The following is a 12,921-nucleotide window of genomic DNA, read 5'->3' on the forward strand; positions in this document are numbered from 1 at the left end:
ATCACATATGCATCTCCATGGCAGTTGCAGATCATACAGAAGGTAAGATGACAGCTTCCTTGGCTAAAAAGAACAGAGTCTTTAGTTCCGCTTTAAGAACCATCATTTCTTTTTTTAATTGTTAGTGGGGTCAAATCGAGGTTCATTTTCAAGCACAATTTAAAGGAGCAGGATGGAAATTTTTTTTACATTCATTATAAAATCAAATGTTAAAAGCAAGTCAGGTTTTTCAACAACATTTGGCCAACATTAAATCTATAAAGAATCTTTGTACAAATGTTCGTATGAATATTCTCAAATGCACATCAATACATGTAAGGCCAGCATAAGGAGGAGCACAAGTTTGGTCCGAACTGGGGTACCAAAAGGAAGCTTTCAACCCCACCCACAGAAGTCCAAACAACTGTAACCAGGGCATTCCCCACCCTGCAACGGTATGTACACAAAGGGGCAATGATTCTTAATACATCATTGTCCTAATATGGCTGCATGGCCATATTCAGCTTCCTGTTGATTCAATGGGATTAACAACTTCCTTCCAGGTGCGGTCTGAGCCCAAGCTGAGACCCAAGCAGTGCTTGTATATTACAATCACCTTCACAGCTCTGCTTTTTTTTTTTGTTTGTAAATTCTTTTCTATTGAATTCCAAATGGTACATTTATACAAAACAAAGCCTATTTTGCATACCCGGGCTTAAACAAACACAATGTGACCTAACAAAACAATTTAACACAAAACACACAGTTGAAATGGTAACCAATGCCCTAGGGCAAATTAATTTGCTCCACTGTAGGCACAATAAATAACATACAAAGAGGATTGATCCTATGGCACTCTGAAATGAGCCATAACCACTGCCAAGGAAATACTACTAGAAGTGCTAGGTGGACATGAGGGTGGAAGCCACCATCTCCTTGGATTCAGTCCAAACATTCCAGGCCTTCAAATTTTATTAGGGCATCCTCTAGACCAGGGATATGCAATTAGTGGACCTCCAGCTGTTGTAAAACTACAATTCCCATGAGGCATATCGAGACTGTTAGAGCCACAAGCATGACAGCCAGAGGCAGAGGCATGATGGGACTTGTAGTTTAGCAACGGCTGGAGGTCTGCTAATTGCATATCCCTGCTGTAGACTCATAAATATATATATATATATATATATATATATATATATATAGTACATATATATATATATATATATATATATATATATATATATATATACATTACAGTTAGGTCTGCATGATCGTTTTTCAGGCGGACCCGATCGGACCACCCATTGTTCTCTATGTGGATGTAAATGGACACATGTCACATGCCAGGAAACTGATCCGACCCGGGCCACCAAAAACAGACGGATGGGGATCCGTTCCACATCCATCATACAAATCAGATGACAGTCGAATGGAAATAGACAGGTGATCCGTTTCCATCCAACCGCCCCATAGAGAACAGCGAGTTGTGTCCGCTCTGCATAAGCGCAGTGGACACGGACCTGTCATCCGCCTGCTCATCAGGGATCAGTGGAAAGATCCCCCGCTTAGCAGGCAGATCCGCTTGAAGGAGTCCACCCCATGTGAAAGGGGTCTTCGACACGTTCACATCGGCGAGATTTGACATGTCAAATTGCATGCAAAATCGCAGCCTATCGCCAGACACGGCATTGTCACAATTGGTGCGCTCCCGACTTTGTGGCATCGATTTCCAAAAGTAGTTCCTGCAATGCTTTTGGCGACTTCTGGGGCAATATCAATAGACATCTATGCATGAACCCGCACAGATGTATTTTAAGTCGCGCCCCCCCGGAACTCGCACTGAAATGTCAGTTTGAATTAAAAACGATTTCAAACCCGCCTCCAGTGTGAACGAGGGCTGAGCCCTAAAGTCTGATCATTTGGGACATCACTCCACAGTTTGTGTTTACATTTGTGTATTGGACTTATTTTTTTTGGTTTATTTAGCTTACTCCATTCCACGTTCACTGCTCCTTTAAATGAGTCTTTCAGGTAGCCAAAGCAATGATGAGCCAATCGTCTGTTTGCCGGTGACGTCACACGCCCGTGTTGCTATAGCTGCCGCGGCCGCGCGCAGCATCAGATAAATGAGTCAGCACGCGGCGGCCGGGGTGATGACGATGCCAGCGAGGGCGGAGCTAAAGCGGCGCGTCCACAGGAAGATGGCGCTCCCCGCGGCTGCGGACCGGCGGCTCAAGTCTGATGCCGAAGAGCAGCAGCTATGCCTCAACAACCACCGGAGCGAGTTGGGGAACCTGGAGCTGCCGCAGGAGGCCGAGAGCGAGGGCATCCCGCTACACACGACATGGACCTTCTGGTTGGACAGGTAACAGAGGAAGGGAACAAGGGAGGGGGATGGGGGGTCGGAGGATCCCTTCCTCCAGTGACGTGTATGGTGGGTGAGCTCCGTGATGTGCGAGACACTGGGCTGGTGCTCTACCTTCCCCCACTGTGCGACCCCCTAATGTGTCCCCCCCCCCCCCCAGGTACCCCTCTCTCCTAATGTGTTGTCCCCCCCCAGGTACCCCTCTCTCCTAATGTGTCCCCCCCCCCCCCAGGTACCCCTCTCTCCTAATGTGTCCCCCCCCCCCAGGTACCCCTCTCTCCTAATGTGTCGTCCCCCCCCCCCCCAGGTACCCCTCTCTCCTAATGTGTCCCCCCCCAGGTACCCCCCTCTCCTAATGTGTGTCCCCCCCCCCCAGGTACCCCTCTCTCCTAATGTGTGGTCCCCCCCCAGGTACCCCTCTCTCCTAATGTGTGTGTCCCCCCCCCCAGGTACCCCTCTCTCCTAATGTGTGTGTCCCCCCCCCCCAGGTACCCCTCTCTCCTAATGTGTGTGTCCCCCCCCAGGTACCCCTCTCTCCTAATGTGTGTGTGTGTGTGTCCCCCCCCAGGTACCCCTCTCTCCTAATGTGTGTGTGTGTGTGTCCCCCCCCCAGGTACCCCTCTCTCCTAATGTGTCCCCCCCCCAGGTACCCCTCTCTCCTAATGTGTCCCCCCCCCCCCCAGGTACCCCTCTCTCCTAATGTGTCCCCCCCCAGGTACCCCTCTCTCCTAATGTGTCCCCCCCCAGGTACCCCTCTCCCCTACTGTGCAACTGCCTAATGTGTTCCTTCTGTGTCCTGATATCCCTCCTCTAATGTGCCCCCAATGTCCTGATATCCCTTTCCCTCCACTGTGCAACCCCCCCTAATGTAATGTTTCCGAGTAACGCTGCACCCCCTTAATCAAGCCATCACATAACTGATGAAGGGGTCCTGCGTGACTCTGAAATGTTGCACTACCTGTTCTGTGATGTGATCACGCTTCAATAAAAATATCGTTGGACGCTACTTCCTGTGCTGGCAAATATCCTCGTTGCGGCTTTCTGATCCAGTTTCCAGTTGGTTGAGGCAGCACCCAAATCTCCTAGAGCTTTATCCAGGAATGTGTGCCATAGGAACATGGAGTATTGTGCACCCTTGATGCGTTCCCCCCCCCTTCTTTGGCCTCTGTCCTGATATACCCTCCTTGACTGTGCTACCCCCTATTTTGTCCTGACATTCCTCTCTCCTGACACCCCACCCTTCAACTACTTATCTGAAATCCCTCCAGTGTGCCCCCCTCTTTCATTGTAGCCTCTCCATCTTTGTGCTATTTTTTTTTTCTGTCCTGTGCCCCTTGTTCAGTCCCTCTAAATGGTCCCCTTTCACTCTGACCCCCTCCCCATCTCTGTATGTGCTCTGCTGTCCTGTGTGCCAGCTATCTGTCCCTGTATGTGAAGCTTTATTCACAAGACCCCCCCCCCCCCCCCCCCTGCCGTGACCTTCTTATGCGGTCCCACCTCCCCCTTTCCCTGCCACAACCTCTGTCCCAGTGCTGTGTATCTTTTTGATTTACCATCTTCTCATTGTCTCTTGTTACCATGTTTCCAAGCATCACTATCTATAGCCCCAGCTTTCCTTATGTTTCCCACCCTATGCGGTTAATAATTAACGAACACAAACCACTGAGGTTATATTGTATACAATTACAAATGGGCAACAAATTAAAAGTTCCTTGGAGCAAACTCCATAATTGTTCTCACATTCCTGACACCGGCACTCGACATCAACCCAGTAGAGCAGGAAAGTTGAGTTGGCCGCGGTGTTCAGAACTTTGCCAATTTAACTGTTCTGCCAGCCGTTGGGCCCAGGCTGGCCACACAATGTTCTCAATGTTTGCACTAAATCTGGGTACTGAAGACAGATCCGTCCCAGTTCTGATTTGATCAGAGGGATTTTCTAAAGGGTTTTTCCAGCATGCTGTAAAAACTTTGCAGCAAATGTTTTGTCCCTTTACACTGCAAGCAAAGCCACATGAGTCATATATAATAGCTGTGCTTTATAAGGTGTTAAAGTGCAACACAACTGTGTATGGACACCACAAACTGAAAAAGCAGTTTAAGTCTTAATATGCATAGCAAGCACCTCTATCAATGTCTACTTATATTGTTGAGCAATCCCTTGAAAAATGTCAACCTAACGCTTCTCGCTACGTCCATCCTGATTAAGGGCAGAGTCATGTAGCATTTACTTCCTGGAATCCATCTGCTCTTGGCTCAGGCATGGGGGGGGGGTGGGCTTGGCTGAGCCCCTCCCAGGTATAAAAAAAGCCCATGAAGACTCCTAGTTGCAGAAGCAGGTGCTTTTAACCCCCGCTAGCAGCCGAATAAAGGGTTAAATGTGCCCGTGTAGCACTGTTGCGCTTTGCCGGTGCTTTGGCAATTGTGCCCATTCATTTCAATGGGCAGGAGTGGTGTATACACAGCTCCTTCACCCCCCTTCTTAAAGATCCTGCTTGCAGGACTTTATTTCCTGTCAAGCGCGTCGCCCCAGTGTGAAGGCGCTCAGGCTTTTACGATGGGCCTACAGGGAAGGTTTTTCGGGTGCTATTTTTAGCCCAAAAGCGCCTGAAAAATGCCTCAGTGTGAAAGGGGCCTTTGTGTTTTGAGTTTCACACTTGGCACAAAAATGCATTCCCCAGTAAACTATTAAAGCTCTTACCCAAGCACTTGGGTCTCAATGCTGCTGGCTCCTACTCTCCCAGTGCTGCTTCCCTGAACTTCCAGTCTAATCACTTCTATATTAACAGTGGACAAGGCACTCGGTTAGCTTAGAGGGCAGTTAAAGCCTATCCTAGCCTATGCTTTTGTTTCTATTGATGCACATAGTGTAGGGAGACACAACTAGTCCCTTCATACAAGGGTGGCTCTCTAGCTTGTGGGCTTTAAACTGCATCATGGATGTGGTCCTTTGCTTGCTTTTATCTGGCCGTTGGGGCAACATTTCATCTGCCGGCACTACCAATAGGGCACGATTCCTCCCAGGGTCGCAACAATGGGGGGGGTGGGCACGATTCCTCCCAGGGTCGCAACAATGGGGAGGTGGGCATGATTCCTCCCAAGGACACAACAAAGATGGGGAATTGTGTACTCTGCCTGGACAATTTCTGCTCCCAATGGCCACAGTTGGCCCCCCTAAATTCTGAAAGCCAGTAAACTGGCCCTTTAGTAAGTTTGGAGACCCCTGCTCTATAGGATGCTGTAAAAGTGCTATCATGGCACTGGCTTAAACAGCAATGTAAAGAAGCTGCAGACTTGGTTTAAATCAGCTGCTGGACATGCTTCAAGTAATAAACCTTCAGTTTTTTTTAAAGGCTATCCCTGCCCCCCCCCATCTTTAAGACCATGTTACACCCATATTTAGCAGATTTAGACTGCTTTCACACCAAGTCGCCCATATCGTTGGCGGCAAAACGCTGCTATTTTTAGTGGCGTTTTACCTTTGGATTTGCAGCGCATTTCACCCGCTAGCGGGGTGCTTTTACCCCCGCTAGCGGCTGAGAAAGGGTTAAAACCGCCCACAATACGCTGCAATAGCAGCGTTTTGCTGGCTGTAATGCAGCACTGTCACATTGATTTCAATGTGGCGGAGTGGTAAACACACTGCTACTTCACTGCTCCAAAGAAGCTGCTGGCAGGACTTTGCTTGACGTCCTGCCAGCGCGCACCGCTCCAGTGTGAAAGCCCTCTGGCTTTCACGCTGGAGTGAATGGAACAGCAGTTTGAGGGTGGATTGCAGGCGCTATTTCTAACACTATAGCGCCTGCAAAACGCCCTCGGTGTGAAAGTGGTCTTGACAAAACTGAAGACCTACCTAAACAATTCTATTTATATCCAGTTAGGCAGGCTCTAATGCATAGTTGGTAGGTTGTACTGCCAGACTGTAGTTTGTATGGCCAGCTTAAGGATGACCATGCATGCAGTAATGCAAAGACTGGAAATGAAGTGATCATCGCTTCACCTTTTTACAAGGCTCCATTGTCAAAAGCAGTGCTTGATTCAGTTGTATTTTGTTTTTTCAGTTCTTCCATTTTTGGCACAAGGTAGTCCTTTGTCAACCATATATTGTAACAGTATCTGGTGCTGTAGTTTGCATTGTTTTTCACACGTGGCTTCTTTCAGGGCCCTTAGTTGTCCATGAGAATTTTTCCTCATTTTGTCTTGGCTAATAAATTTGAACAAGGTCACCTTTTTTTTTTTTTTTTTTATTTTTTTTTTTTTTTTCTGCTTCTGTATCAAAGGCAGTTTTTCTTGACCTTTTTCAGTCTAGGTACCCTTTTTAAAATGTGTGCAAATTCTTGGGACCCCGCACCCTAAAATGTACAGTTTGTTTATTCGTGACAAGCCTGGTATAATGCACTTAACCACCTTGATGACAAAGTGTTATAAACCCAAAATGTAATTTTGCAGCTTTTCAACCATCTGGTGGTCTGGCCAGTAACGCACCACCTGTATTATACGGTCACCCCTCAGGATGAAGCACAGGTGACAGATTGGATAGCAGCGTTGTCATTCTGGTGGAAGGGCGAGTGTTGGATGTAGTATCACATTTTCAAGATTGTAACAAATTAAAGCTGAGCTTCCACTAATACGCTATAATCACAGCAAACTTTTATTTTCTCCTTTTGGGATAAAGGTTTTGCATTGAAGCTGATCACTGTAAACACCCCTGCCAGTGTTTAATTGTCTTATCCATGTAAATGCAAGAGCTTTTTTGTTGAAAAACGCTTACTGGCTGTAACACCAGATGACAAGGGCCTAAAGAAACGAATGCAGCCATCACATCTGAGAATTGGTAAACTGCAATGTTTGCACGTGGGGATATTACTGATTTAACTTCTCCTCAGAGGCCCCCCAATCTGTTTCCCAAGAACAGCAAAGCCCTTCCTCCTTGGCTTCAACAGCAAGACAAAGGGCAGGAAGTGAAAATGGTTTGGAGGAGGCAGACTTCTATCCTCTCCTGAATGCCAGGGAGTGGCCCTGGATCAGCATCATGTATTGCCATGATTTGGATGGCCATTGCAATGAATTGGCCTGTGCATCCTGCCCTTATGCATCATTGGTTATGCTGGCAACTGGCCTTTTCTGCACAATGGCAACTCAATCATGGTAAGCAATAAACAAAAATAAAATATATCTATATATCTATATATATATCTATCTATATATATATCTATCTATATATCTATATCTCTATATATCTATATATAATATCTCTCTATATATATATATATATATATATATATATATATATATATATATATATATATATATATATATATATCTATCTATATATCAGCCACTAGAAGTGAGATACACAAATAAGATAAATAGGAAAAAATGTAGCAGCGCTAATAAGTGAACAAAACTGATCAAAAATAAGACATTAGCCAATGACATGGATACAAATATACACGAATTTGATACTGAAAATCAAATGATAAAAGTGTAAGCAAACAAAATTTTATAGATAAAACTCATAAGTCTAAATGGTGTAAGGTAGAACTTCTTCCACAATAATTTGAATCGCGGCAAAAAAAATCAGTGAAACGTAAATAATTATAGAAAATGAAATCCGTGCCAATAACTCCACCGGAACCAGAAAGAAAATGGCAAGCTAGATAAGCTTGCGACCAATAACCCAGTCAAGGCCTTTATCCAAAGATGGAAACCTGTGCCTCCAGGTAATCAGTGGAACTCAATCATGATCCAGGACAAGGAAACCCATGCTTATGGCACCTCCTGAGAAACGCTGATCTAAGGGGATGTCGGAAGCTGTGGGCTTTTTAAAAGAGTGCATGTGTTCAAGCTGTCCAGAAAGGGAAATGGCTAGTTTACAGTATAGGCTGCAGCTCCTCTTTTCTTGATGACCATGTCTTTGGGACTCTGGGATAAGTACGGAGGAGCACCTAGTACAAAAATTCATATCGCCTAAGTCTTTATGAAAATCTTTGTTTAAGGGCTTTGAAGCTACTGCTTCAACATGCTATTTTGATGCTTTAGTGTTTTCTTGAAGCTTTAAAGTACACCCTGAGCTTGTTTGGCTGGGCTTCTCCTCTGGGTCACAGGATTGCAATTAGTTTCGCACTCCTGTGACCCATTTTCAGCAGAGGTCTGAAGTCCGCTCTCTGTCACCAGGATCAGTCCAGGCAGCTCGTTATCCTGATTTGAGAAGTCTGGATCTGCCAGCTGCCTGGACTGATGGCTGTCTCAGCGAGCCGCTGGGATGGCCGCTCCCCAGCCTTCCAGAGCTCAGCGCTCCAGGGAGCGTGGAGGATTGAAAGTTAGCAGCTCCGCTCAGGGAGCCGAGCCATCGACTTTGGCTCAGTTCTCAATAAAGAGAGATGGTGAGGGGAAGTGGTCTGATGCTGCATCCACCTAGGTAAGTAAGAATCTACAAAAGTGTTTTTTAATGATACTTTGCAGATGCCCTGTGTGATATATTATACCTGCAATATATCTGAAACAGACTCTGAAGCTGAAAGGCATCTCCATAGCGTCGGGTGCTTAAAGTGGTTTGGTACCTAAAAATGAAAGTTCATGTTATTAAAATCAACAGATAGCATACTTACCTAAACGAACCCTGAAAAAAAAAAATATTATTTACTTACCTTTTATTTCTGATGTTTCAGCTGACTTCCTGGTTGTCCTCCCGTGGGAGTAGGCGTGGCTATCGCCCTCGCAATGGTCCCTGGGAAATTTCCCAAGAATCCATGGGGGACAATGAAAGTTTTTCTTTCCTTGTCACTGCTCTCACTGAGCATGTGCAAGATGGAGCGGAGCATGCTGGGAGCCAGACGTCATCATATACCAGGAAGTAAATGCCTGTGGGCTTCAGACGCCCACAGTTAAAATGGAAAATGCCAGGGCAGGTTTTTATAAGTCATCCTGAGGAAAAGATTCGTCGCGCCGGGGGTCAAATAAACGCCGGACGTGGATGCCAATCGAAGGTAGCACTCGCCCACCAGTGAGACAGGTAAGAAAAAAATAAAAAAAGAGCGGAATCCCGCTTTAAAGTGAGCTTTTGTCATAGACTTTTATGAAGGCTTTGAATCGCCGCTAAAGTGACATGGGGTATAATTTTTCAATCAAACCCAATGTGTGAATAGGACTAAGCTTAACATTTTATTTGGTGACCGAGGCTTTGATTGGTGTGTGTGCTTTAAAAGCGTGCCCAATGCCATATTTTGAAGTTAGTGTAAACGAGCCCTAAGAGCATCAAAGCCAATTCATTTTTGGGTGTGTATGGGGGGTGCCTCCACCTTCAAGGCTTTAGCAGTAGCTGTTAGAATTGTGATGAGATGCAATAGAAAACCCCGCTTTAAGTGGTTGTAAACCCTTACAAACCACTTTGACCTACAGGTAAGCCTAGATTAAGGTTTACCTGTAGGTCCAAGAAATATTTCCTAAACCTATACGGTTTAGGAGATATTAGCCCGAAGACAGGCACCGCAGGCGCACTGAGCGCGGCATTTCTAACAACGGAGCTGCCGCGCGTGTCGGCTCCCGTGCGCATGCGTGGGAGTGACGTCATCGCGGCTTCGCTGAATAACAGCGGCGGAGCAGCGAGACCCCACCGAAAAGATGGATGCGCCGGACTACAGGGGACAGCGGTGACATCGCTGGCTCCTGTGTCAGGTAAGTGACACATAATGGACTACTATGCGATGCATAGTAGTCCATTATGCTTTGCCTTTGCAGGGAATGAAAGAGGAAATAAACCCATCAGGGTTTACTTCCTCTTTAAAGCAGTAGTAAAGCGCTGGCTTGAAGAAAAAAAAAAAAGCCTACATCACATACTAGCACATTGTGTGAAACTTGCCTTAGAATGAAGCCCTCCAGTGGCGCACTGTCACCACTAAAGGTGCTTCCATCTTCACCCGGTCTTCCTTCTGGGTTCAGACTCTGGATGCGAGTGGTCGGAGCCCTGATGACATCACACATGCACGCAGGAGGCATAGGACTCTGAAGGAACTGCATGGGTGTGCCATTCTGAGTGCATGTGCTGGAGACATCACTGGCTGTATCTAAAGTAAATATCCCCTAAATGGTGCACATTTAGGAGATATTTACTGTACCTATAGGTTTACCTAGAGGTAAACATCATGCATGGGAGTTTACTCCCACTTTTAAAGTGGAATTAAACCCTCTATCATTTTCACCCAAGGAAGCAGCCTTCTTGGCCTCGGGTTAATCTACAACTGCCATGGTGCTGCACATGTGATCTGTTATGACACCAGCCATTGGATGGTTTTCTGTTTGGTTCAGAGCACAAGCAAATATGAAAGCTAGCTGTTCTGACAAAGTCTTAACACTAGGAATTGTTGACTGGGTTCCATGTCATTGTGTGGCGGTGGACATCTTGGTAGAGGAGCATGGCTTTGACTGATGGGATAATCAAGTAGCAGCAGGAGAGATGGCGGAAGTATCCCCAAAATGAGTAAAGCAGGAACTGGTAGATTATCTGGTTCTGTTACCACCTTATCTCCAGTAAGGCTGTATTCGCACTTGATCGCAGATGGAATCGCTGCAATTTCACCCCATGATTTCAAATGATTGCAAAATGCAGTATGAATATGTGGTATATGTGGTGCCATTACTTCTAATGGCATCCCCAATCACACTGCTATTTTGCAACGATTGTTGCACGGTAAATCACATATTTTTTATTTTTTTTGCTACAATGTGTAGCAGAATATGTATTGACCTAAATTTATGATATTATTTTTTTGGATAGAGCTTCTGGCTAAAATTAGAATTTTTTTATTTTTTTGGCATAAAGATCACTATTTTCATGGCATAACTTTTCACATTATACAAAAACAAATTGCAACAACCATTTTATTCTCTATGGCCACTGCTAAAGTTTGAGGATTCTAAATTTCTAGCAAAAAATGGCCTTGTCATGAAGGGGGTAAATCTTAGAGGTCAAGTGGTAAAGCTTTTAGCGACCAGTCTGCATTAACTTTCATACCCCCACTTTCTGCAGGAAACGTCCCTACCTGGATGCCAATGAATTGTTGGAGGACCTGCCCACAAAATCCAAATGGCTGGGGGTCCTATTTTGCATCTCTCTGGCAGATGGGATTGAATGAAAACGGATAGGTGGTCCATTTCCACCTGATTTCCCCATATAGGAGAGCAGGACTGCATCCACTCTGCACAGCGGACTGGACCTGTCCTCTGCCCAGCTGAGCGATCCTCTGCTGAGCAAGCAGAATATGCAAGCCAGAGGTGCCTGTGTGAAAGAGGCCTTACTGCACTTTCGCTTTGGGTGCACTCTGGTTAGTCTGCCATTTCTTTAGTATTGATTAAAGGAGTTGTAAAGGCAGTTTTTTATTTTTCTTTGTGTAGCAGCCATGCCAGCACTCCCCTAATTGCTTACCTGCGCCCCTTCTCTCTCCAGCAATGCTCGTGAATGTCTAAAGCCATTGGCTGTCATGTCAGTCATTCTGGGGGGGAAGGTGTGGGGCAGGGTTTGGGCTCTGTATCTGAATGGCTACGCTGAGCTTTGGCTTGGGTGCCCCCATAGAAAGCTGCTGGCTGAGGGGGCACTCAATAGGAGGGAGGTGCCAGGAGCAGCAAAGAGGGACCAGAGAAGAGGATCGCTGCTGCTCTGTACAAAACCAACTGCAGAGGAGACAACGTGTTTTTACAAAAACTTTACAATCACTTTAAGCAGACCCATAGTCTGCATGTAAAATGTGGTGTTTTATGATCTTGGTTTGTATACATCCTGTTTATTATAAAATGAAGTAGTGTTTGCGAACACATGGAGTGACATGCCCAGGGTAGGTAGTGGGCATATGTCAGTGTTCTCTTAATATGCATGAGTCTAAAAATATCCCGTCCTAGCTTTCCAAAGTCATTGCTGCATCTGCAATATTTACCTTTTTTATGACGCGCTGACCTATTACGAAATCATTTGCAGTATACAGACTGTTAACATTCATTCACATGACAGCTGGCCAACTGAACGCCTGATCGTTATACAGTCACAATTTGTAGACTGCATAGTTTCCAGTGTTTTGGGTCATACGATACAAGATGACTCTGGAGAAATCCACATATACAAACTCCATGCAAATTCTTATTTGGATATAGCAAGCCCTGGTCTTCACAGTGCTTAAAGCCGTTTTTTGCAAATTTGTTTGTATTGCGGCACACCAAAAATCTTAAGTTTTCAGGGCACACCTGAAAATTTACAATTTTTGTGGTCAGCAGTAAACATAATATATACAAAAGCAGCAGTCTGGTGTGATTTCCAATATTTTATATCACTGATCTATAATATTGGGGGTCACACTAGACTGCTGCTGATATAATCATACTGGTCTGTTCATCCCCATCTATTCTCGCCAGCTCCACACTGTGGGACGGCCAGGGACTGTGGCCTCCTCTGTTGTGGGTGGGACTGGAGGAGGGATTGATGTCATGTTGAGGTGCGCCATGCTCAGCACCTCATTGGCTGGAAGCACCTGGCACACTGCTGGCAGCCAGGCTGCAGCCTTATTGTTTTGATTGGGTATGGTGGCGGTGAA

The 12,921-nt window shown here is 45.7% G+C and overlaps 1 protein-coding gene across 1 annotated transcript in view; it reads left to right on the plus strand.

The window, feature by feature from the left end:
* The first annotated feature begins 1,262 nt into the window (after positions 1–1,262).
* EIF4E3 (eukaryotic translation initiation factor 4E family member 3) overlaps positions 1,263–12,921 on the plus strand; it is a 38,258-nt gene continuing 26,599 nt past the window's right edge. Inside the window, exon 1 of the mRNA XM_077451835.1 lies at positions 1,263–2,344. Coding sequence (XP_077307961.1) covers positions 2,106–2,344 — 239 coding nt within the window. The 5' untranslated portion in view covers positions 1,263–2,105. The remainder of the gene's footprint in view (positions 2,345–12,921) is intronic.

The sequence above is a fragment of the Lithobates pipiens genome, unplaced genomic scaffold (genome assembly GCF_037356315.1).
Source record: "Lithobates pipiens isolate NorthernLeopardFrog02 unplaced genomic scaffold, aLitPip1_a1.2 Scaffold_23, whole genome shotgun sequence".
Lineage (NCBI taxonomy): Eukaryota > Metazoa > Chordata > Amphibia > Anura > Ranidae > Lithobates > Lithobates pipiens.